The following is a 24,177-nucleotide window of genomic DNA, read 5'->3' on the forward strand; positions in this document are numbered from 1 at the left end:
ATTTGCAACTTTTCTCATAACCTAAAAACCGACCCAATATATCAGGGATAGGCATGAACCGTAAGTGCATAACATTTCACACTTACTCCACTCACCCCACCGTGATTGATTCAATGATGATCTCAAATGATTAAAAAGATGCAGCTGGACCTCTGACAGAACAACTCAAGCCAGGAATCTCACTCTACTTCCTACTGCATCTGAACCTACAGGATGCAACAGGGAGGCACTAGCAGTTATCCTATAACCACAACGAGAAAGTGTGTCCAGTGCCGGAGTTAGCTAAAAGGAAGCAGAGCTGGCAGGTGGAGAGGTGGCCAACTCTACCGTGAACTCAGTTTTGTGAGACAACTTATTTAGTTGTGCCATTACTCAGTTAATGCCAACAAATTAATGCTCTTCTCAAGCATTAATTTTTTAAATTTTCTACTATTGCAACCAAGTGAGTCCTAACACAGTCATTCAAAGTCCGTTTTCTAAAACAGTTCAGACAAACACACAGTGCTGCGTTTGGCTTACAGGCTGCCAGTGTACAAGCATATGCAGATGCCAACCCTGTGGTTTTATTTATATTCTTTACAAAATATTTTCAGTGTAAGATACAGTATATCTTAACATTTAGTATACCACTACTAGCCTTCAAAACTACATGTAACAAAAGGCCAAGAAGCAACAGCAGCCTTGGTTGTCACTGTATAAGACACATAGATAAGGGGGACCCGAACAAACTTTTTGGCCAGCCCAATACATACACTAACCCTTGCTTTAAAGGTGTTAATGTAAAAAATTAAACTCATAACAAATGACATTTCAACTTAGAAGGGCAATAAAAATACATTTTAAGTCCTCTGTAACCTTATTAAATAAACTCCTCCACCTAGGAATCCTAATTAAACCAAATACACTTCCTATTACAAAAATGATATTTAAGATAAACTCCCCATTCTCAAAAAGATCCCTTCTCAAGCAAAAAGTAAGCACATACTACCATAAGACAGCAATAGTGAAGAATCACGGGCAGAGAGATATATTTCAAGGCAGAATCCCTTGGAAAACAGCCTGCATTTCTACACTGGGTACTGAGCTTTCTTTAGGACCTTTCACATCTGATTACCTCCAGCCAAGAAGGGTTTTTAATCTTCCTTTTACAAAGTGGAGTGTGCCCCAGTTCTTGAAATCTATGCATAATAAAAAGTGGTGAGAGGGAGTAAAAGACAAGTTAACCCATGACAGATAGAAAGACATGGCAAACAGTCTAAATCCATGCTGCCCAATACAGCAGCCATTAGTTATATGTGGCTATTAAGTACTGACAAAGTGGCTAGTCTGAACTATGCTGGAAGTGTAAAACACAGACCAAATTTCAAAGATACAGTATATATTGTTTACATGTTGAAATAATAATTTTATATATCTGCATTAATATAAACTTTAAAATTAATTTCACATTGCTTTTTAATTAGTAGTATTGCTACTAGAAAATTGAAAATTACATTTGTAGCCTGCATTACATTTTTATTGGACAGCACTGTTCTAGGTCATAACTTTTAAATCTGATGTATTTGATGTATTTTAAATCTAGAGTATTTTCTTCATTTGAAACCATTCCTAAAAGAGATAAGCATCTGCCAATTTACATGACCTACATTTCCTGTCACACCTCCATACTTCTCATACAATCTCTTAGGACTTGTTAATACCTGAGAACAATACAAATCAGAATAAATGTATTAATATATAATATAGATTACACTTGAACATTATGCTGTTACTAATACATTAGTGCTTTGTAATGTATATCGTTAAAACAGAAATCCATTAATACAAATCCATTTCAAGAAGTGGTTAATAAGCCAATCATAAAGTCAACCTAATTCCTAGAATTTTATTCGCCAGCTAGGTATGGAAGGCCACATGTGGTTCCAGCTAATGACAACTGGGCTTCTATGATACTGTAATTAATGCCTGTTGCTTATGATATTCAAACCCTTTGATTCCCCAAAGTGCAACAGCCAGAAAATAACAGCTTCCTTGTAAACTTCCATTATTAAAACACAAAAACATAGACAAATACCACTTTTTCTAGTCACTGAATATACAAAAGTGAGACAAGCACTGTCCTACAAGAGGGTTAAAAAGGTAAAATTATAAAATCTCATTCATATTTGAAAGTAATATATGAATAGATTTGAAGGATGAACTGCATCCAGATCATTTCCCCCTAGAACCATCCATTTGTCGATCAGTTCCAAGTCTCTTTAACCACTACAATTCACATTACAGGCTCATCTGCTACACCTCTAAACACCAACCCCTCCTTTCAACACTCTGCAGAGATTTCCTACTACCATTGCAGGTCAGGATCCTTACCCTCAATTTTGAATCTCATCAGGCTAATCTCTATTTTCTTCGCTACTTTTCTGCCTACTTCACTACATTGTGCTTGAACAAACCTACTTTTATCTGGTGCTCCATTAACCCATCCCTTCTCCAAATCTTCTCTTTTATTGTATTTCTACTTCCTGTTCCCCCACACATTCATAATGGGGAAAGAGATTTACACGACTCAAGACAAAACACAATTTTATTTTTCTTTTCCCCAGCTATTTAAGAAGCTCTTTAATTCAACTTTCAACATCCAAGTTCTCAACTTTCAAAAGGGTATAAAGTTATTTTTCATCCAACTATCTTTCCTGAATAAGTAACATATGTTTCTTCATACTAATTTACATTAAATGTAATAATTCATTTCTAAAACTCTAAAGTTTGGAAAGAACTTTGTGGTCCCCAAACTTCCTGAAATGTTCCTCCTGAAATGTTACGCATTAAGTATTTTTCTGCAGGCTTTCAGCACGTCTTTGAAGCAGCCCAAAAGGGCTTCCCAGGTGACTCAGTGGTAAAGAATCTGCCTGCCAACACGGGAGACACAGGAGACATGTGTTTGATCCCTGGGTCAGGAAGATCCCCTGGAGGAGTAAATGGCATCCCACTTCAGTATTCTTGCTTGGGAAACCCCATGGACAGAGGAGCCTGGCAGGCTAGTCCATGGGGTCATGACATGCATGCACAAGGAGTGCCAAGCCCTCTAACAATGTTTCTCGTTTTTGCTTCTTTAAGAACTTAAGTTCATATCTTTCACCTAACCATTATAAACCTTGGTTTACATCAGTATGATTTTTATTTTTGATATTTTTATTACTGATATGATCTCTTTATGAATAAACACAGCCTGTAATGCTGAGGTAAACATTTTCCCTGTGTGTTTAAAGTTTCATTCCTTTTCACATCACAAGAGTTTTTACTTAACATACTGTAATTTCAATCATCTTCTTTACACTTTTGCTAATGGATTCAAAATTAATCCTTATAAATCAACTATACTTCAATAAATTAAAAAAAAAAAAGGAAGTTAATTTTCAGGTCTAATCACAGCCACTGCATTGTATACAACCCCAGAGCTTTCCATTTACCCTGAATACAGAGTAGTACAGTGTGAATGGTACCCCTGAAGTGGTACTATGTGGATGTTCTGGTTCAACCAACAATACATTTTCCAAAGTAAAAACAGCTTTGACTTTTCATGATATATTTAAGATTTTTACCCATCTGGAGCTTATAAAGTTGTAACTGACAATTTAAAAAATCACTATCCATTTATCCAAACTTCACTTAGTAAGTAATTGTAATTTCATGTTTTGGAAAGTTTAACAGATATTTTTAAGGTATCTGTTAAACTCACTGTCAATCTGAGCTTCTATTCAACAAAACTTTAAAAAATACATATATATCTTCCGTATGCTAGAAACTGGGCTAAATGCTGATAATGAAGATTGCAAAAGATGATAGCTGAACAAAAAAATCTTAGTCTTACCAGAGAAATAAATCAATGACCATGCTGTACATTTTCTTACTCTGTCCTACTACTCATTGCTATTTGTGGACTAGCACTATTTTTTGTTACACTAATTGGTTCTAATACTTCATTTTAACAGAATGTCTTTCCATAAACACGCCTGTTTATTTTTCCATATAACTACTACTTACCATTACATGTAACAACTACTTACCATTACATGTAACATATACAAGTTATATAATATCTAGCTCACTAGAAAAAAAATTAAAAAAAAGATGAAATTGCATTATCCGCATTCTGAGAAAGGAGTTAAATAACTTGCTCAAAACCACACAGTTAATTTGTGGAGCTGGGACTTGAACTCATATTTGTCTAACTGCAAAGCCCTTTATCTGGGTCAGCTGGACTTCCTGGCTATATACAAGGACAGTTTGAGCTTGCCTCCTCTGTGTTGGGGGCAAGGGGCTGGGGCGGTGGTGATCCAGCTCTGCTTTTCCAATAAGAATTTGTATTAGAGTCACAGTTAGTACCTAATTACAATTCAGGTACCTTGGTTCCCCCCACCCCTAATTTTAAAAGAACGGTTCACAAGTATTTTCAACAAATAGAATAATTGGCTTTCTGTTAATGGGGAGTATATTTTATTTTTTTAAGGAAGAACTCTCTTCTACCTCACTGTTTGAGAATCAGTTAAAATACACCAGATGGTGCTCAACATCACAAATAAAGGCAAATCCAAGCTACCAGGAGATGCCACTTCACACCCACTGGAATGGCTCTCATAAACAGACAGAAAGTAAGAACGGCAAAGATGTAGAGAAAGTTGAGCCCTTATACGTTATTGGTAAGACAGTAAAGTGGCAAAGACTCTGTAAAAGGAGTTTGGCAAGTGTAAGACATCGCAGTTTCACTCCTAGGAATACCCTAAAGAACTCAAAACAGATATTTAAACAAATGCCTGGCATTTGTTTAAAAAAACACAAGGCCAGCAACACTATTCACTACAGGTGAAATGTTCAAACCACCAAAACGTCCATAACTGATGAGTGGGGAAAATGTACCAAATGCTTTTATTTCATATTGTGTGTTTCTTTTTTAAAAAACTGAATTGCAGTTGATATACAGTATTATATAAATTAAAGGTGTACGATACAGTAACTGACAATTTTTAAAGGTTATATACTCCATGTACAGTTTTAAAATGCTGGCTATATTCCCTGTATGCACAATATATCCTTACAGCTCACTGTACACATAATAGCTCATACCTCTTAATCCCCTACCCTTGCTGCCCCTGCTCCGTAACCATTATTTATTCTCTTATTACCAGTCAGTCTGTTTCTTTTCCTTTTTTCGGTTATATCATACTATGCATTTCTTGAAATGCTCAATAACTTTTCTTCTTTAGCCTACTGTTGTGATGTCAGAGGGCTGGGAACATTCTTCACAGTCTTGCAACAAACTTCCTTTGTTTGAGGGGTACTGAAAGTCAAAGTGAAAGCCACTCAGCCGTGTCTGACTCTTTGCAACCCCATGGACTACACAGTCCATGGTATTCTCCAGGCCAGAATACTGGAGTGGATAGCCTTTCCCTTCTCCAGGGTATTCTTTTCTAATAAGTGAATTCTATTTGTTTTTATAATTTTAATACTCTGTTCATCAATGAAATTAGAGCATTGTCATTTTGACAGTACTGGTATCATTTAGATCATATTTGCCTCCAAACACATTTAAGGTAGTTTATCTTCTTTTCCTATGCTCTAACCATGGTAAACAGCTACCATTTGGAAGTTTAAAAAATCTTACATATAAATCTACAGAGAAATTTATTAAAAGTATAAAGTATTTTTTAATTTTAAATTTTTTAAAGTTTTTTTTTGTTAACAAATAAGCTAATCCATGTTTTCAAATGAATCATCCTTTGTCAATTAGTTTAAGAGGTTGCTGTTGAAGTTTTTTCCTTTTTTAAAATAAAAACACCTAGTAAGATTTAGGGATGTCTCTGGTACTTTTAGCCCATGCCATCTTCCTTCGAAGTTGTAACTTACTAAGTTCTGATTTACTTCTATTTTCAGCTGTTTGCATTAAAATGTCATGCCCTCATTAAGTCACTAGCTACACACACATACCTACACATATGGCCCTGATTTTGCACACGCCTCCCACAGGCTTTACTAATCTTTTGCACTATGACACAGCAATCAAAAGTATAGAGGGTGCTTACATTAAGAAATAGCTAGTCACTAAAAATCAAGACCATGATCTTAACTGTTCTTCTCTAACCTCACAGAGATTAAATGGTGTTTCATTATCTCCTCTGCCCCTTCCCAATTCTCCTCATTCCAACAATGACCCTAAGCCTCAGAGCACCACTTATCAAAAAAACTGATTAGAGTGCAGCTAGCACCTAATACTAGGACATGCTTCTCAAAATGCACATGCTCAGAACACCCTTGGACCAAGAATTAGAATCTGTGCTTTGGATAATGGTTGATTACAAAAAAATCTCCTGATTCACCAAGTCTAACCAGAACACTACCCACATATATACTATCAGGGTTAAGGTAACCCTACAATTTATCATACTAACTGGGGTATTTCTGAAAGTGAAAGGAAATGCCATTAACAATGACACTAAGACAAAAGATAAAAACCAGGATGTATGGTCAAAATAGGTTCCTGTGTTATGCCGCACCTTTGAAAACTTGGCTAGTCTCAATACTACTTTCAACTTAGGAGTTCACTAACATTATCCTAAAATGTAGTACAAGAGTATTACACTAAGAGTTGAAAATATAAAGAAACATAAGATCCACACCCAGTCCTGGTGCCCGGTTCAGCTGGGAAGAAAGGGGATGTGACAAGACGCGCGAAGTACCAGGGAATAAATACAAGTCTCTCAAAAGACAGATGTGCACCAAAAGCTTTTCAAGATGTAGGATTTAAAATGGGTCTCAAAGGAGCACTATTAATTGGTGGATGAAAATCACTCGAGATCTTGAGAGAAGGTAAACAAAGATGCAGAGCCTAGAAGCCCATGTTATGGCCAGGGGATGGGAAGCAGACCACTTCTGCTAGAGCACAGCTTTTATACATTAACAGAAGATAAAGATAAGTTAGGAACCAAAGGAAGAACATTTTGATGGACACCCACTAAAATTCCTGAGGGAATTCCATAATCAAAAAGCAGCCGTGGGATTTCCCTGATTGTCCAGTGGTTAAAAACCTGCCTGCCAATGCAGGGGACAGGGGTTCGATCCCTGGTCTGCGAAGATTTCACATGCAGCAGGGCAACTAAGTCTGTGGGCTACAACTACTGAGCTGGAGCTCTGGAGCCAGCCAGTTGCAACTACTGAAGTCTGCACGCCCTAGAGCCTGGGCTGCAACAAGAGAAGTTACCACAGTGAGAAGCCTGAACACCGCGCCTGGAGAGCAGCCCCCATTCACCGCAACTAGAGAAAGCCAAGAGTGCCCAGGGGAGATGAGAAGGGAAAAAGACACAAGGGTGAAAAAAGAATACGCACTACACCAACACAGTCACACCATACATTTTTAAAAGGAAATACTAAATGGAAAGAAGAGTCATTAGGAGAAAGAAGAAACACCTCAGGAATGTCAGCAAGAAGTTGAACGTAAAGAAATTTAAGAAGGCACTTAAAAAATAAATTAAAAATAAGTCACACGAAAACATTAACAGCTAGATTATCAAATAGCCTTAGAAAATAACTAGAAGAGAAAAAGATTACAAAAAGATGAAAAAAATACAAAAAAAGACAGAAAAGTGGGAGATATGGCTCAGTAAACTAAACATAAATGGGCAGACAGATAGTGGATAAGAAAAGATGACAGAATTCAATGGGCTTAAAAAAAAAAAAAACACCTCTCAGAAACAGCATGAGGTTAATAATTAGAGACACAAGATAAATGAAAAGGCCCAGTTTGAGGCAATGGACTAGCAGAAAAATCCAATTTTTATTTTCAGATTTTCCTGTAAATAAAACTAAACTCACTAATAATAAAAAGATCAAAAGAATATGTAAAGAAACGTATTTGCCAGAGAGTGTGTATATGCACATGTTAAGATCATACAAAAAGCTTAAATTCAGTATAAGATTTCAGAGTTTAGGGGAAGTATAAAAAAGTAAAACGCTACAGGAAAAAAATAATTTTTGTATAAAAGACAATTTCATATGTAGTAAAATCATACATATTTGGTCATAATAGATTTTACATAAGTCTATTACAAATTATACATTACTGGAAGCAATGCTACACAAAAATATTTTTATTAAAATATTATGATTGGATATCATTACAGTGCGGAATCTAGACCAGTAATCTGCAGCTGGAAGTGTTAATCCTTTCCCGCTGCTGTTGTTCAGTCTCTAAGTTGTCTCCAACTCTTTGTGACCCCATGAACTGCAGCATGACAGGCTTACCTGTCCTTCACTATCTCCCAGAGTTTGCTCAAATTCATGTCCACTGAGTTGGTGATGCCAACCAACCATCTCATCCTCTGTTGCCCCCTTCTCCTCCTGCCCACAATCCTTCCCAGCATCAGGGTCTTTTCCAGTTAGATGACTTCTTCCCATCAGGTATTGGATACTTCCCAAAGTATCGGAGCATCAGTCCTTCCAATGAATATTCAGGGGTGATTTCCTTTAGGACTGACTGGTTTGATCTTCTTGCAGTCCAAGGGACTCTCAAGAGTCTTCTCCAGCAGCATATTCCAAAAGCATGAATTATTTGGCTATCAGCCTCCTTTATGGTCCAACTCTCACATCTTTACACGACTACTGGAAAAACCATAGCTTTGACTACACAGACCTTTGTCAGCCGAGTGAGGTCTCTGCTTTTTAATACGCTGCCTAGGTGTGTCATAGCTTTCCTTACAAAGAGCAGACGTCTTTTAACTTCATGGTCGCGGTCACCCCCTGGACATTTGGACAAGGGAGCAAGAGCTGCGTCCTGGTGGCCACAGTAACTGGGAGAGGCCCTGCCAGCATGAAGCCCAAAGATGCTCAGTGTCTTCTAAAGCAAAGCACGTGCTGCTGTGCACCAAGTCGCTCCAGTCGTGTCTGACTCTCTCCAACCCCACGGACTGCAGCCTACCAAGATCCTCTGTCTACAGGAGTTTCCAAGCAAGAATACTTGAGTGGGTTGCCATTTCCTTCTCCGGGGATCTTCCTGACCCAGGGATCTTCCGCGCATCTCTTACATCTCCTGCATTAGCAGGCGTGTTCTTTACCACTAGTGCCACTTGGGAAGTCCAAGGCAAAGCACAATGCAGTCCAAAATGCTGAAGGGGACACTGATAAGAAACACTGTAGATGGACAGAGAACACTGCTTTTCTTGTATATTTAGATAAAATAAAGTTCATTTTTAAATTTAATTCTTGTGATTAATTTGATTCTGATAAGGGTCTCTGCATTCCACCTTAATCTATTTTAATCGAGAATTTAAAAACAGACATATAGTTCTAATATAGGAATTTCAGTTACTAAGACATTGATTATCCCTTCACAAATTAAGATATGGCCAGGAGAATATCTTATGTTTAAAGCGACAGCGTCAAGAAGTATTCAGTTTTCAAAATAATACCTAGGGCAATGGATGAGTTGAATAACATGCCTTTGCATTGTTACCACCAAATATGTCCATGCAACTTCTATGCATGCAAAGTTTCCTAACAGCGGCCATATACTAAAGGACTGCAACTGAATGAAAGAGAACAAATACACGTTCACGAATCAGAAAAGGATAGGTAACCAACTCACTATTTTGAAAAGGAGGAAAAAAATAAATCTGATAAACAAGAGGAAAAATTAAGCACTTATTCTGCCTTCACTATAGAACTTACCAGACTGGTAACCAAATAGAAGATGTGGGCAAGTTTCTCTTTAGACAAGTATTCCAGTGGCTACCAGCATCACAAAAACACAACCAGATTTTCAGGTGTTTCCTGATGAAATAGTTCACTATCACCTATGAAGCTGTTTTGTCAAAAGAAAAAAAAGCGGGGGGATGGTAATCAATCCTGAATATCCAATACCTAACTCCCAAATTTACAGGAAACGCTGAACAAAAAGATACTAAACTTTGCCGTCAGAGTGCAACAAGCAAAATCCAGACTTAAAAACTCAGCCCTGTTTCATTTAAATAATCTGCAAAAATGAAAAGGGGAAACACAAAAACAAAAACAGAAAGAAATTAAAGATTGGATGATATATAAAACACATCAACCAATTACAACATGTCTATCTGGATACTGATTCAAATTACCTTTGAAGAAGGAAGGTAGACAATCCTTAAGACATTTGTAAATTTGAACATGACTGATTTAAGAATTTTGATGATATTTTTAGATGTGTTAGTGGCACTGGGTTAAATTAAAAGTCTTTATCCTTTGGAAATGCACCTGTAGCATCTGTTCTTTAAAAATGCAGATTAAATCGAGATTTGCTTAAACATGATATAGGAGGGTGAAATGATTGGGGTTATAGATGACATAAGATTGGCCAAGAGTTGTTAACAATTGAAACTAGGTGAAGGCTACATGGCTATTTATCACACTAACCTGTTTACTTCTGTAGATGTTCCAAGTTCTCCATAATAAAAGTTAATTAAAAAAAATTAAGAAACCTCAGCAGGAGGGAAAAGTGATCATTTGCAACATGTTTATTTAGGGCTTATAAAAGAAAATGAATACTTAGCATAGTCCTCTAATGGATATGGAGATATAAAGCATCTGGGAGGACATAACAGAAAGGTCTTTAAAAATTTTAAACAGACACTGGTGTAAATAAAATAAAGAAAAACTAAAGGTGCACTAGTTAAAACTGTCATTGAATTCCACGTGGTCACATGCATCTCAAGTTGTGTTCAAACCATTCAATTGCCGCATTTTTCCCTCTTTGTGATTGAAGGTAAATTTACTTCAAGTATATATATTACAAATCCAACAAATATCACCAATCTCCTTAGAAACAAGTGTGAAACAAAAAGAAAAACATAAAGCCAAGGCCTTAAGATGCCCTCTAAATTTTGTTGTTACTACTGTATTTTTTTATTTTTTTTTGTTACTACTGTTTAAATTGAGAAGACTACAGAAAGCAGCAGGAAGCCATAAAAAACATGTAGCCACAATCTTCTGAGATGGATTCTCTTGGGGACCCTAAATAAATAGATTCTTGACCTACTAAAATTTAATGTAAAAAAATGATCCATTTGTAAAGGACCCATAAGATTGTAAATGGCAAACAAACTACAAATAACCACCCTTAGAAAGGGAATGAATGGTGTTTATAAAAAGCAAGTCCCGTGGATGTAAAGGGAGAATCATCATGATGATTTATAAGTAAAGGAAAATAAAATAAAAAGGTAACAAAATTCATGTTTCCCTAGGCCCTTCACTCAGACCAAAACATGTGGAGCTATACTCCCAAAAGCAATTTCAGACTAGAGATGTCTTTATTTTTCCCCAGACAAGCTAGAAGTTAAACAGAATGACAAAGTATATTTACTCTGGGACAGTGAAGCAGGAAAGAAACTTCAGACTGGCAGAACTGGTCCAAATCCCTCCAAAATAGGCAGAGAAAAAAAAAGAGGTAGATTTAAAGTCATTCCTTTGCTCAAAGAAAAGCCTTACACAAGGAACTACAAGTCAGAGAACAAAGATATGCCTTCTCTGTTATGATCATATTCATTCCCTGACCTTCTTCCTTACAAGGAAAGAGAGAAGAAAGCTGAGCTGGCAACTTGGGGAATGCTCCCTAAAAAAGAAAATGATTCTGTCTGAATGATTAAAAAAAAAAAAACAAAAACACTAATGCAAGCCTAGCACCCCCAAGGCAAAGAAGAAAACTCTTCTTTCTCCAATTCACCAACTGAACCTCACTTCCCAGGTTCTAAAACCATGGAGTATGCTGGATCCTTCAAGAGACTATAAGCAAACAGAGGGGATACACTCACACTAAGAATGCACCTACAGACCATGAAACAACTCTGAATGCTTTTACCGGATTTCTCAAGCAGCAGTGTACAGAAGCAAAAAGTGCTTACATTTACGTCAAAACTAAGCCTAGATTTTTGCCCTGGAGCTGTTAAGTATATATATGTACTACATGTGTGACAACTCTCAGATTACCTTTTGAAACCTTAACAAGAATGATACTTCATAGGATTGTTTTGGGAATTAAATAAAATAGCATATTAATAGGCACTATAGTATGGAAATCCAGTAGAGTTGTCAGGCTGGGTGCTCAATTATTTCCTCTTTCTTTTTCTGAAGTGAGAATGAAAGTTGCCTGTTCATGAACCACATACAGTTTGTACAAAATATAGGCAGAGAAATTTCTCTCTAAATATCCATATGCTCCCCAACATTTTCCAACCACCTTGAGGTCACGTGATTAAATCCGTATCTTACTTTCAGACCAAAGCACTTACAGCCAGCACATGACCCTCCAGTTATCCTGCCTGGACATGTTGAAAATGGCAGAGCTACAAATTGTAAGCTGCATAGATCCCAGCCAACACATGGAAGAGCTACCCAGGAGTCCAACATATGTTGAAGTTAATGCAACACACAACAGCTTAGCAAAATTTAATATCTCCTTTTATAGCCTGCTGCTGCTGCTGCTAAGTCACTTCGGTCGTGTCCAACTCTGTGCGACCCCAGAGATGGCAGCTCACCAGGCTCCCCCGTCCCTGGGATTCTCCAGGCAAGAACACTGGAGCGGGTTGCCATTTCCTTCTCCAATGCATGAAAGTGAAAAGTGAAAGTGAAGTCGCTCAGTCCTGTCCGACTCTTAGTGACCCCATGGACTGCAGCCTACCAGGCTCCTCCGTCCATGGGATTTTCCAGGCAAGAGTACTGGAGTGGGGTTCCACTGCCTTCATATGCATACATAACAATGGCAAGTATTATGCTTAGGTATCATGGGCTTCCCAAGTGGTTAAGTGGTAAAGAATCTGCCTGCAATGCAGGAGCCCCAGGAAGCATAGGTTTGATCCCTGGGTGGGGAAAATCCCCTGGAGAAGGAAATAGTAGCCCACTCCAGTATTCCTGCCTGGGAAATCCCATGGACAGAAGAGCCTGGCAGACTACAGTCCATGGAGTCTCAAAAGAGTAGGACACAACTGAAGCAACTTAGTATGCATGCATGCTTAGGTATTAAAGGATATCTTCCTTTCTGTGTAATTTGGTATGTCCAGAATGAACAGAATAGTTAAGAGAGAATACTGATAGCAAAGTAGAAAAATAATCCAACATACACAGAATAACTTAGAAACCGATACTTTTAGTTTCACCTCAAAAGGAGAAAAAAACTCTAAAATCAAGAATCTAAACTCTCTTCTAGTTAATCATACAGGTTAGACAATTAAAAAAAAAGAAAAAAAGCAATGATCCAAAAATAAAAGCTGAGAAACTAAAAACAGCTACGAGGAAACAGGTAAAGGAAAGGAAAGCAGAACAAGACTTTAAACACCTTGCACCGTGGGGCAGCAGCTGGCGCCGCGTGTCACGGTCACAGCAAGTACAGGGCCACGACTGCCACCCCAATCCCGGAACAGCCCCAACGCTCTAAAAATCAAAGACTGCAAAATAATTTGGCAGCAACACCAAGCAGGAGCTAACCTGAAACTATCTGTAGTGCCGACTTATCCCACTTAGTGAGAACATTCATACAGTCTGGGTGTAGAAATATGAATGTATGATTATGGAGTGCTGCCCCAGATCCCACTGGCAGTGTTATATAAACCACATCACATTCCCTTTCTAAAATCTGAACTTTCACATTCTGAAACATTACTGGCCCCACAGGTTAGAAATAAAGGACTGAGGACTTGTAACAATAATAGGATAATCTCTGTATTGTCTTAATGATAAAAATCAAAATCAGATGAAGAGCACGGCTTTCTAAACTGTTTGCAGTTCAATGTACGGTATCAAACTGAATTTTGATGATTTCCCAATGGTTATTTACACTCAATGATACTTCAGTATTTCTAGTAGCACACAGATATAACCAGCCTAAACCTAAATCATGAAGAGGGTATAATGAACGAGTAGGAGACTAGTTAATTAATTAAAAATATTGCTATAAGTATTTCTGGCCTCAGTAGAACATAATTTAAAAGGCATTCAATGTAGCCGTAAACTACAGCGCAAGAGTAGTGGAAGATGGGGATACCAGCTCTGAGGAAAGTATAGGAGAAATGTATATGCACTATGCATCACTACTGAGATAGGAAAATAATAATAAATGAACTATGTAAAACTTAAAGAGGCAAGGTATTGGAATTAACATCTACAGCAGGATTTCTCAACCACTACTGACATTTTAGGCCAGATAAAATCTTTGTTGGAGGGGGGTGACTGAGGTATTACAGGGTATTTAAGAGCATCCCTGACCTCTATTCACTAAATTATTAATAGCAGCTCCTCTTCCCCCAGTTGTGAAAAGTCTCTAGGCATTGCCAATTGTTCCATAGGACAACTGGAGTGGGGTGTGAGAATAAGAAGGCAAAAATCGCCCCCCACTGAGAACTGGGGAAAGAGAAATATTAAAGGTTTAAAGATGTTTCTTCTTCTTGATTCTAAAATGCCAAATAAGCTACCCTGTTAAAGCCATATAGAAAGGAGAAAAAAAAATCTTTCTAGTTCTCTAGATCTACAGGTGGTTTTATTCTGTTTTTAATCTTTATTTTATAAGAAAGTCGAGAATGGCAGATCAAGATCCACTGGAGCACCCCTGTACCCTAAGGAGCAATGACTTGTTGATCTTCTTATAACTAAACATATCCATCTGTTGTTACAGCTACTCATTCAAGGAGGGAGTAAGATACCAGCTGGTTATCTATAGAAAGGAACAAAACAATTTGAGTCTTGCATGTAGCTGCAAAGTAACCACGTAACTTTTTAAATGCACAGTTTTCACCCACCTTCTGATTACATTATCTGCACTGAACTTAACAGATCCCTAATAAAAATGTGACCTGTTGAGGGCGAAGAATATTATTTTCAATTACACCATTCCTTTGGAAAAACTTTTCAGTCATAAAGTACTGAATCTTTCTGCTACACTGGCATGCATGAGGGAAATAACTAGCTTTACTGCAAACCAATTTCTTTTTAATAATACAAATGGTAGCCAAATACCTCTGAACAATCATATTAAAAATGTGGGGATTTCCCCAGTGGTTCAGTGGTTAAGACTCTGCCTTCCAATGCAGAGTGTGCAAGTTCAAACTTTGGTTGAGAAACTAAGATCTCACATGCTTTAGTGTGAAGCCAAAAATTAAAACACACACAATTATGAAAAAGTAAAGAATATATGGGATATTTCATAGATCTCCAATCCAAAGTCATTATTTTGTCTAGAATTTCTATTCCTGTCAATTTGACAGACCAGTTGGAAAACACCTTCAGTCAGAGTAGTTCTATACTTATCTATTTTACAAACTGAGCATCCAACAGAGATTTAATTTTTATAAAAAGGCTATTACAGGATTTTTTTCAAGAGCTGAAAACAACAGGGCTAGATGATTAATGAAACAATTTTGTTTTATGAAATAGAGTACCTTCACATAGCACATTTTGGCTAACATAAACAATAACAATCAAATGCAAACATAAAAAAGAAAAAGCAATCTATCCATATGTGTGGGAGGATTTAAAACCAAGTATTATATAAGCAACCAATCTATGTAGATTCACATGTCACTTTCATCATGATCTGCCTTCATATGTCAACTAGAGAAAGCTTCCAAAATCTCTTCTTAGATCCCAGAGAAGGAAAGAATGTTATGTTCAGATAACTAGCAAATTATATCAATTCAGAATCAATTTTACAAAATTATTGATATAATCTCATTCTCAGTAAAACTATGAATTCCTATAATGGAATACTAGAAGAGAAAACATATCACAACTATTTAAAAGTAGTTTATTATAATCCACTGGACAGAACATTCTCTGCTGCATTAGGGTTCATTAACCATTAGCATATTTCTTTAAAGAGGATACACAATTTGTTCAACCTTGCCCAGTGTTCTTAGGTTTATTTTCTTTTTTACTCAAGTTCCAAGGAACTGCTTTTAACTAGCTCCTGACATTCCCAATAGGTGCAGAGCTGATTAAGATAAAATTATTCCAATAGCTGGATGCTGATGCACTGGAGAAAATGCCAGCAAAAGTGAAGACATACTGCTAAGCTAGCTCTTTAACCACGCCTCAACCACTTTATCGACCCAATTCACATTAAGGAATTTCTAAACATATAAATTCATCTAATCTTCACAACAAATTTATAAAGGGGGTATAATTTTAACCTCTTATTATAGAGATAAGAAACAGAAAGACAGAAACATTCCATAACTTATGTAAGGTAACACAGCTATTAAGTGCCAGAGCAGGGACTTGTACTCAGTCCAGTTCAAGCACCAGTGCTTTTCAAACCTTAAAATACACACAATCCATCTGGAAATCTAGTTGAAATTCAGATCCTGATTCAGTACTTTTGCAGGGTGGGTACGCAAGATTCGACATTTCTAAAAGAGTCTACAGTTCTAAAATCTCACCTGTGATGCAGATGCTACTGGTCTGAAGACCACCCCTGAGCAGCAAAGTTCTATCTTCCCTAGAAATAGCGCAAGGCAGTAGTAATCCGCAAAAGGAGGCAGAGCTCATCCACAGACAGTTGGCTTATGAGTAAATCAGGGCTTCCCAACTACTGGTTTAGAACTTAATTGCTTTTGCTCATTTTTTAGAAAGAAGGAAATGAGCAAAATTTGCAAGCATCGTAGCACCCACTTTCAGGTTCCGTATGTTAATACAATAACTTGGTACTGTAACGCCTCCCTCTCAGTAAGGCCTTTCTAACATCCAAAAACTATTTACAATGTCCCTGAATGTCTACTTTAATATGGGTTCAATCTGAACATATTAAAGCATATTTTTAGAGCATAGTTTTGTACTGTCTCAGATAGGAAAAGAATTAAAGAGACTGAGTTAAAAATCTAGCACCTTTCTAAACTTCCATCACCTGTCAAGTCCTGAATGGACATCCTCTGGGGAACAGATGGAACATAAATGTCTTATAGCACATCACTCAATTCTACTTAATAACTTTCTCTAAAAACAGATAAGGAAAGGCACATAATACAATCTCCCTTCATTCTCACTGGTGCGTCAACTCTTCACACTCTAATCTAGAATAAAGAATATAAATTGAAGCCACTAAGTGTTATATCTGTAAATGCTTTGGCCTAAAGCATACCAATACCTAAAAACGGAAATGCCATCAAATCACTGGAAATAACATTTTATCACACATTTATACTACCAGGAAAAGAAATATCAATACTACCCAAATACATTTCAGACAGGTTTAAAGCCACATACTTAATTCAGTAATTAAGTCTATCCTATGATCACCCTGGCTGTATACATATTTGACACAGCTATATAAATACCTAAAAAATATTTTATTAATTAAACACAGGAAAAGATTTAAGAAAAAATCTTAAGTCTGAGTAATTTTGATTTTGTTGAGTTTTCCTGTATTTCATTCAAGTTTTTTTCTCAATGTACACAGACACACTTTACATTCTTCTCTGAAAAATTAAAATGTATCACATACTTTGACAAGCTTGTAAAAATCATATTCAAAACCACAATGGAATTCTGATTAACTACACGTGAAAGTCAAAATAATTAGGCTTCACAGATTTCAGACAATATGAATTCACATATTTTCTAGAATTTATTAATAGAGTCCCACTATTAATTATAACATAAATTAACAAATTTAAACTGTACAATCACCATAAAGCTAAAATTCTCACCTGTGAATTATAAGAACACCACGAATACGTATTTGACACAAAGGTAAAAATACAAATTTTAAATTAGCTGTCAAAAATCCTAAAAATGTCTCCGCTAAACCTTACTATTCCAAACTCCTGCTCAAGAACAAGACCTAGATGCTCTTCCATTCAAAAGAATCTGAAGACTTACAGAAAAACACATAAAAATATGTGAATATTTCACTTGTCCAGCATATGAAAGAAGACTGTCCCCAAACTACTAAAAACAAAAACAACTTCTCCTGTCTCCTACTAAGACTGATATTTTTTCTTTTTCTTTTTCCTCTATTAATCACTCACACAGTCACAAAAGAACTCATACATTAAAAGCAGCAGAGAACTGAAAGGTGTCATTTGCAGTAGTTAACAGTGATCGCAGGTTGTGAGGAGGGAAAGCACAGATTATATGTGTGTGCCAAGTTACTTGCTCAACGAGCAAGCCCAAAGGATCACCATTTCACCAGTCTAATCACTAAATGCGCAGCATTATTTCATGGACTGAAAGGAAATATGGTATATAAAGAGAAAAATAAAAGCAAATTAAACTAAACTTTCTATCTGTAAGACAGACTACACTTCCTCTACAGTAATCGTCAGTGACCTTGAGGAAACATATCTGGGTTAAATGGGCAGAGCACATTTCTTCAGCAACCGTAACACTACTGCTCGCAAGACATCCAGCATGTGTCTACTGGGCTTAGCAGATTCACACACAAACACTATTTAATAGTTTGTGCCATTTGCAGAAAATCAACCAAAACCTTTAAAAAATGTTTGACCTTATATGCAATTTTAAAACAATAAAGACTTTTGAACCCATAGATTTTTACATCTTCTATAATGAGAAATACCAGAATACACTGTCCATGTTAAGTAATTCTTCCAGAGAGCAAATTTAACCTGACCTCCCTAAATGGCTACAGATTTGACACACCATTTAGAAGCCTGAAAGGAAATACTGATTTATTTATTCTCTAAAGCAGTGCTGTTCAACAGAAATACAACATGTGCCACATACGTAATTTTAAATTGTCTAGTAACTGTATTAAAACAGGAAAAAAGAAATTAATTTTAAAACATTTTACATACCAAAATAACCAAAACCCAACATATCAAAATATTAGTATTTCAACATGTAATAAATATTTTTTGAAAATCAGTAAAATATTGTGCATTCTTTTCTTCATATTGTTTCCAAAATCTGACGTGTATTTTACACTTACAGAACATCTCATTTTGGACTACAACCGAAGTGGTCAATAGCCACAAGTGGTTAGTGGCTGCATTACTGGAGAGCGCAGCTAGCTCCTAAGTACTACTTTGATATCTGACATACTACTATCTGTTTAAAATTAGCTCACATTCATGTTTCCATTTTGAACTGAAATGTCTGATTACAAATATTAATATAAGCAAATAAACATCAGATCACCTTATTAGAGGACCCAGTTAACATACACAATAAGAAGCGGTTGGATTATATCCTATTATATCTCAAGTAGATTTCAGAAATAGGTCTGATCACCACAGTGAACACAACTTGTAGAAAAATATAGGTAAGACAAGAAAACACTTTCATATCAAACCGTAACACTGCTTTATTTCTAGTAGCCATTCTGGTTTCTGAGTACCTATCTGCAAATTATCTACAAGACAGTTTTTCTAAGTTTGATGAATTTTGGAAGTCATACAGTCACAGATGAAAAACTGAGCGCTAAGAGGAATTTAAATAATATTTCAGGGAAACAATTCAAACCAATTACTTTTAATGCACCTTATACCAACCAACAATCTTAAATCATTCTACATGAGTTTCACTGAAATGACTTCTTCCCACAAATTCCAACTCATTCACTATCTTTTATACACATATTTCTAGGACCAAAAATACTAAGGATTTTCCCAAGTAATTAAACCATCTGATTAAAATGTAAATAATTCCAACAATGCATTTTCTAGAAAACAGCAGCTAAAACCATTAGCTTAGCACATAAACTCTGTCCTAAAGGCAAGTTACTGAATAAATCAAACAGAAACAACTATACTCCTGTTTACTGCATTTACATTTTTGTAACACCACATTCAGCAATTTCTAAATTTGGAAGGTCAGTTCAGATTGCACACAAGCAGTAACTTTAAAGCTTGGCAAAATTTTAGAAGTTTCTGCAATATACTTCTGAATAAACACACTACAGAACTATTACAAGAGAGTAAAAATCAGCACTGTTCATACTAATCCCAGCAAGAAGCAAAAATCAATATATTCATAAGTTCAAAATGTATGATACACTCTAAAAAGGTTTTTTTTTTTCCTCCCAAATTTATTTGATTCACCCAAGACAATTTTTTTTCAATCCACTTGCAAAGCTGAAAAGAAGCAAGTGTAGCCTCTTCTGCAGCACAAATATCCAACAACGATACATGAATCTCTGGATATTTTTCCACAATTTGAAATTAAAACAACACAATTTGTTTCTTACCTGCAGTTAGGAGGAGGATCAAGGGTTATTTCAGCTAGCTCCTTCTGAATTCTGTTAGTGAAATGAGAACAGACAAAAAGGATTTGAGAGTCTACAGAATAACCGGGGAATCACACTGCCCTCTACCACCATGCAGTTAAATGCAAGGCTGGCTGCGCCCTCAGTAATGCTAACATGGCTGCTCCCTCTTTGTTCTCAGAGGCATAACCCAAATCCCTTAACAGAAACTTCGCAGCTTTTTTTCTCACTTGCTACTGTAAGTAATTAAGACATTCACACCTGATTTGAGAACTAGCCCTCCACTTGTACTCAGAAAAGGAGGTAAAATGTATTTTAAAGCACTTTTTACCAGAGAAATTCTCTTTTCAAGCTTATATGCAAATGAGACAAGAAGGGAGGAGGGAAAGCACTAGAATATTTGACAATGACTCCAAGACACTTTACCAAGGTAAAAATTAACAAGCTACTGCAAGTGCACATTAATAATTTTGACAATATTTTACCTGTCAGAAAAAAGTTTGAAATTTACAAATATTTTTACCAGTGAAAAACTTTCAAAGAATTCTGATATCTGTATTGAAGTAAATCTGTTTCTCCCCTGACCTTAAGTGCAGCACTCAAATTTAATAAATTTGGGAGAAAAGATAGACAGCCTTGAGGTAAGAGGAAAAAGAGCAGTTCTTATTTTATTCAAATTTATAATGCTTTCAAAACTTAAGATATGTTTAATATGTTCATCAACAAGATTGTAAGAAACTAAGGAGGATTTTAAATTATCTCATGGACTGCTGTTATTTCATAAAATATTCTAGTTATTAACACTTGATTATTGATACAATAGAGGTGAAAATCCACAGACTATCACTAACACAACACCAACATTCGATCAGCTTTTATATTTTCTTTTTCTTTTGGTTGAGATCAACAAAAATCAATAAAATGTCGATATCGACTAATACTATAGGCACACCTGATGTGTAATTACTAAAATTCACAGGTGTTCCACTTACTACTACCATTGATTTGAGTCCCATTGACAGCATCTTTTTTTCACTATCACAGAAATATAAATCAACAGAAAACAAATGATCTTTCACTTATACCCAACAAAATATGCTTCTCCTGCTGTTGAGTATTAACATGTCAAGCATATCCACAAATTTTAGAATGAAGAGGCATAATGGCAAACTTCTCAATCACCAAGTGCCACCTAACACGTAAAGGGCTACTTTTCAGTTTTACCTACTCTCACAAGGACACAGAGGTATGACCAAAGCTTAATTAGAAAAAGTAAAACCTTAGATGAATGACTTTAAGTCATGCTTCTAAAAACTGAAAACAGACCTGAAGTACAATTTTAAAATCTGCCTTCAAACACAGCCAAGGCCCTGAGTTTAAAAATCTTCTAGCAAACATGACCATTTCTGATCATTAAGTTTCATGAAGAGAGGCAGATCTCTCCAAGTGTCACCTTCAATGAAGATGAATATAACTCATAAAAAGACAACATCCTCAAATGTACCAGCTAATCTGGGATCACCAAATTTTCCTTGCCAACTCCTTAATCTGTCAGATGTTACTCCAATCTCTACTCAAGGACACTCTCTCTGAAGTTACCAAAGCACAGAACAAGTTGGCTTAAAAGTCTAATTCTAGGGAGGTGGCTTATATACCGCCTAAAAAGAATGACAACTCATTCAAGTCCAAACAACACCGATAGCAAAGGAAATATTTTGAACTACTGCTACTGATGTTAAATCAACAAAAGCGTCCATGTGGAAGACAAACGGACAACGTGCTTAGTCCTTTTTTTGGAGGTTACCTTTTAGCACTAGTGGATAATTTAGCAGTGGTTTTGCTAGAGAGTTTGGTGTTTTTCTTCTGCTGGGTGGCAGAAGGTTTCCTTTCTTCTTGTTCTTCAGGCTCTGGAGCGGCTGGGTCTCGCTGGTCTGCATCTGAACTCCCACTGCTGGTGCTGGGACTCTCATCATCGGATCTCTGCCGATCACTGGACATCTTGGTGAAGTTATTTCTTGGAAAACTTTTTAAAGAAAAAAACGGGGAAAGAAAGGAAATGTAAATCTAAGAAATAAACCGATAGCATTTTCTTCTCTTCATCTTCACCTAAAATCGTGTTTTAATGAAAACGCTTCAAAAGTGTTCACACTTATCTCATCCTACAGCAAGGTTACAGGCGAGGTGATGTGTCTCACAACGGCAGCGTTCAGGGATTTGCCGAACTCAAGTTAGAAAACCCACTCACATTTTTTTCCATCCCTTGGACAATCTATCAATTGTCTACTTTCTCAGAAGGCATGAAACAGATTTGCCAGGGAACTTAGGGAACGAGCATTAATAACATATGACACACTGTAAATAACAGATCTCGCTGAAAAATGTTAAAAAGTCACTAATAACGTCTAAATATTTACACACTGACATTGGTCAAAGCTACCAAATTCCTTTTCCGAGAGGAAAACATACCCTGTTAATCGCCCATATGCTTATTTAAGGTGGTGATTCCTCCTCTGTGCACGTAAGCCTTTAAATACAACACTTAGGAATTTAAAAAATCAACTAACAAGCTGTTCTGGCCACGGCCAGCAGCGAAGATTCATCCGGCCAAGACCAAGCTGCCACCCTGGGAAAAGCAGAATTCAAACTGCACCTTCTGCAAAGCTCCCCATGCCATCAAGGTTCCTCGCTCAATTTTTACATCACGGACCGACATTTTGTCCAAAATAACCCCCCCCCCAAAAAAAAAAATTTTTTTTTTTTTTTTTCAGAGGAAAAACAAACAAACAAAGCCTCAAGAAGTGCAACAAATTTCCGCGCCCGCCGAGGCGAGCCGCGGCCGGCGGCGGCCACGCAGCTCGGCGGCCCTTTGTGGGGAGGGCCGCGCGGGGGCCGCGGGCAGCGCTCGCCGCGCCGGGCGCCAAGTGATGCGAGCAGCCCGGCCGGCCCCGCGGCTGCTCGCGGACACCGGCGGCGCGGGCGCCCGGCGCGAACAAAGCTGCCCGCCCCCGCCCCCTCCCCCACCGCCGCCGCCCCGGCCGCCCCCCACGCGGCCCCCCGGCCCCGCCGCCTTACCTCGGCCGCCCGCCCGGCCCGCTCGCGCGCCGCTACGGTGTGGGGGAGGGAGAGAGAAAAAAACCCTTCCTTAAGGAAATGGAGGCAGCTGGGGGGGGGGAAAGGGGGGGGAGGGAAAAAAAGAAGCCGAGGAGGCTCTGGCCGGGGAGTGTGGAACATTGAAAGTCGGAGGGGGTTGTGCAGTGCCGGGCTCCGGCCGGAGGGTGGCGCCGCCCAGCGCCTTCGGAAAAAAGGGGGGGTGGGAGCCCGGCTGGGCGAGGGCGCGAGCTCCCGGCGAGGCTGAGGGGACGCGGGAGACCCCCGCGCGCTGTGGCCTCCCGCCGCCGCCGCCCGGCTCGGCTCCTCCCGGCCGCGCAGTCAGCAAGTTCCGAGGCGAGCGCGGGGGGAGGGGCGGGCGCGGCGACGGCGCGCGCTCTCGCTCGCTGCTTGCCTGGCGGAGGGGCGCGCGCCGCCGGCGGCCGGCGGGCGCGAGCTGTTCCCGCGCGCTCCTGCGCGGTCTCTCCGCGCCTCCCTTCACCCGGGGGGCGCACGCGTCCGCCCGCGCGCGGCCCGGACAAAGAGCGCGGCGGGGACCCGGCGGACTGGCCCCTGCCGCCCTTGGCCGCGGAGCCCTTGCCGGAGAAGGCGGGGACGCGGGCGCCGTCTCGCGGGGCCGCTGTGTCGCGGGGTGGCTTCCGGCCTGAGCCCGCCTCCGGAGCGAGGCTGCCCATTGGACTACCCGCCCCCACAGGCTGGAGCTGGGGTCATGCCCGGGCTGGCCCACTCCCCTCTTCCAGCGCACGGGCCAGCGTAGTCCACTGGGTCCCCATGCCTGGGCAAGGGCCCGGGTCGCGTGGCGGTAGTCCCCCACTGCTCTGGAACATTGGAGACTAATGGGT

The 24,177-nt window shown here is 38.4% G+C and overlaps 1 protein-coding gene across 6 annotated transcripts in view; it reads right to left on the bottom strand.

Annotated features, from left to right (window-relative positions):
• UBE2E3 (ubiquitin conjugating enzyme E2 E3) overlaps window positions 1-23,863 on the bottom strand; it is a 92,511-nt gene extending 68,648 nt beyond the window's left edge. Inside the window, exons 1-3 of one of the 6 annotated variants that reach the window (XM_025273982.2) lie at window positions 23,730-23,863; window positions 22,032-22,250; window positions 20,210-20,260 (exon numbers count right to left, since the gene is read on the bottom strand). In XM_025273982.2, the coding sequence (XP_025129767.1) occupies window positions 20,210-20,260; window positions 22,032-22,225 (245 nt within the window). In that variant the 5' untranslated portion in view covers window positions 22,226-22,250; window positions 23,730-23,863. Of the gene's footprint in view, window positions 1-20,209; window positions 20,261-22,031; window positions 22,251-22,693; window positions 22,834-22,877; window positions 23,113-23,299; window positions 23,702-23,729 lie in introns of those variants that run through there. The other 5 variants (XM_025273972.3, XM_025273989.3, XM_025273988.3 and 2 more) reach the window with 5 other exon arrangements.
• Window positions 23,864-24,177: the final 314 nt, after the last annotated feature.

The sequence above is a fragment of the Bubalus bubalis genome, chromosome 2 (genome assembly GCF_019923935.1).
Source record: "Bubalus bubalis isolate 160015118507 breed Murrah chromosome 2, NDDB_SH_1, whole genome shotgun sequence".
Lineage (NCBI taxonomy): Eukaryota > Metazoa > Chordata > Mammalia > Artiodactyla > Bovidae > Bubalus > Bubalus bubalis.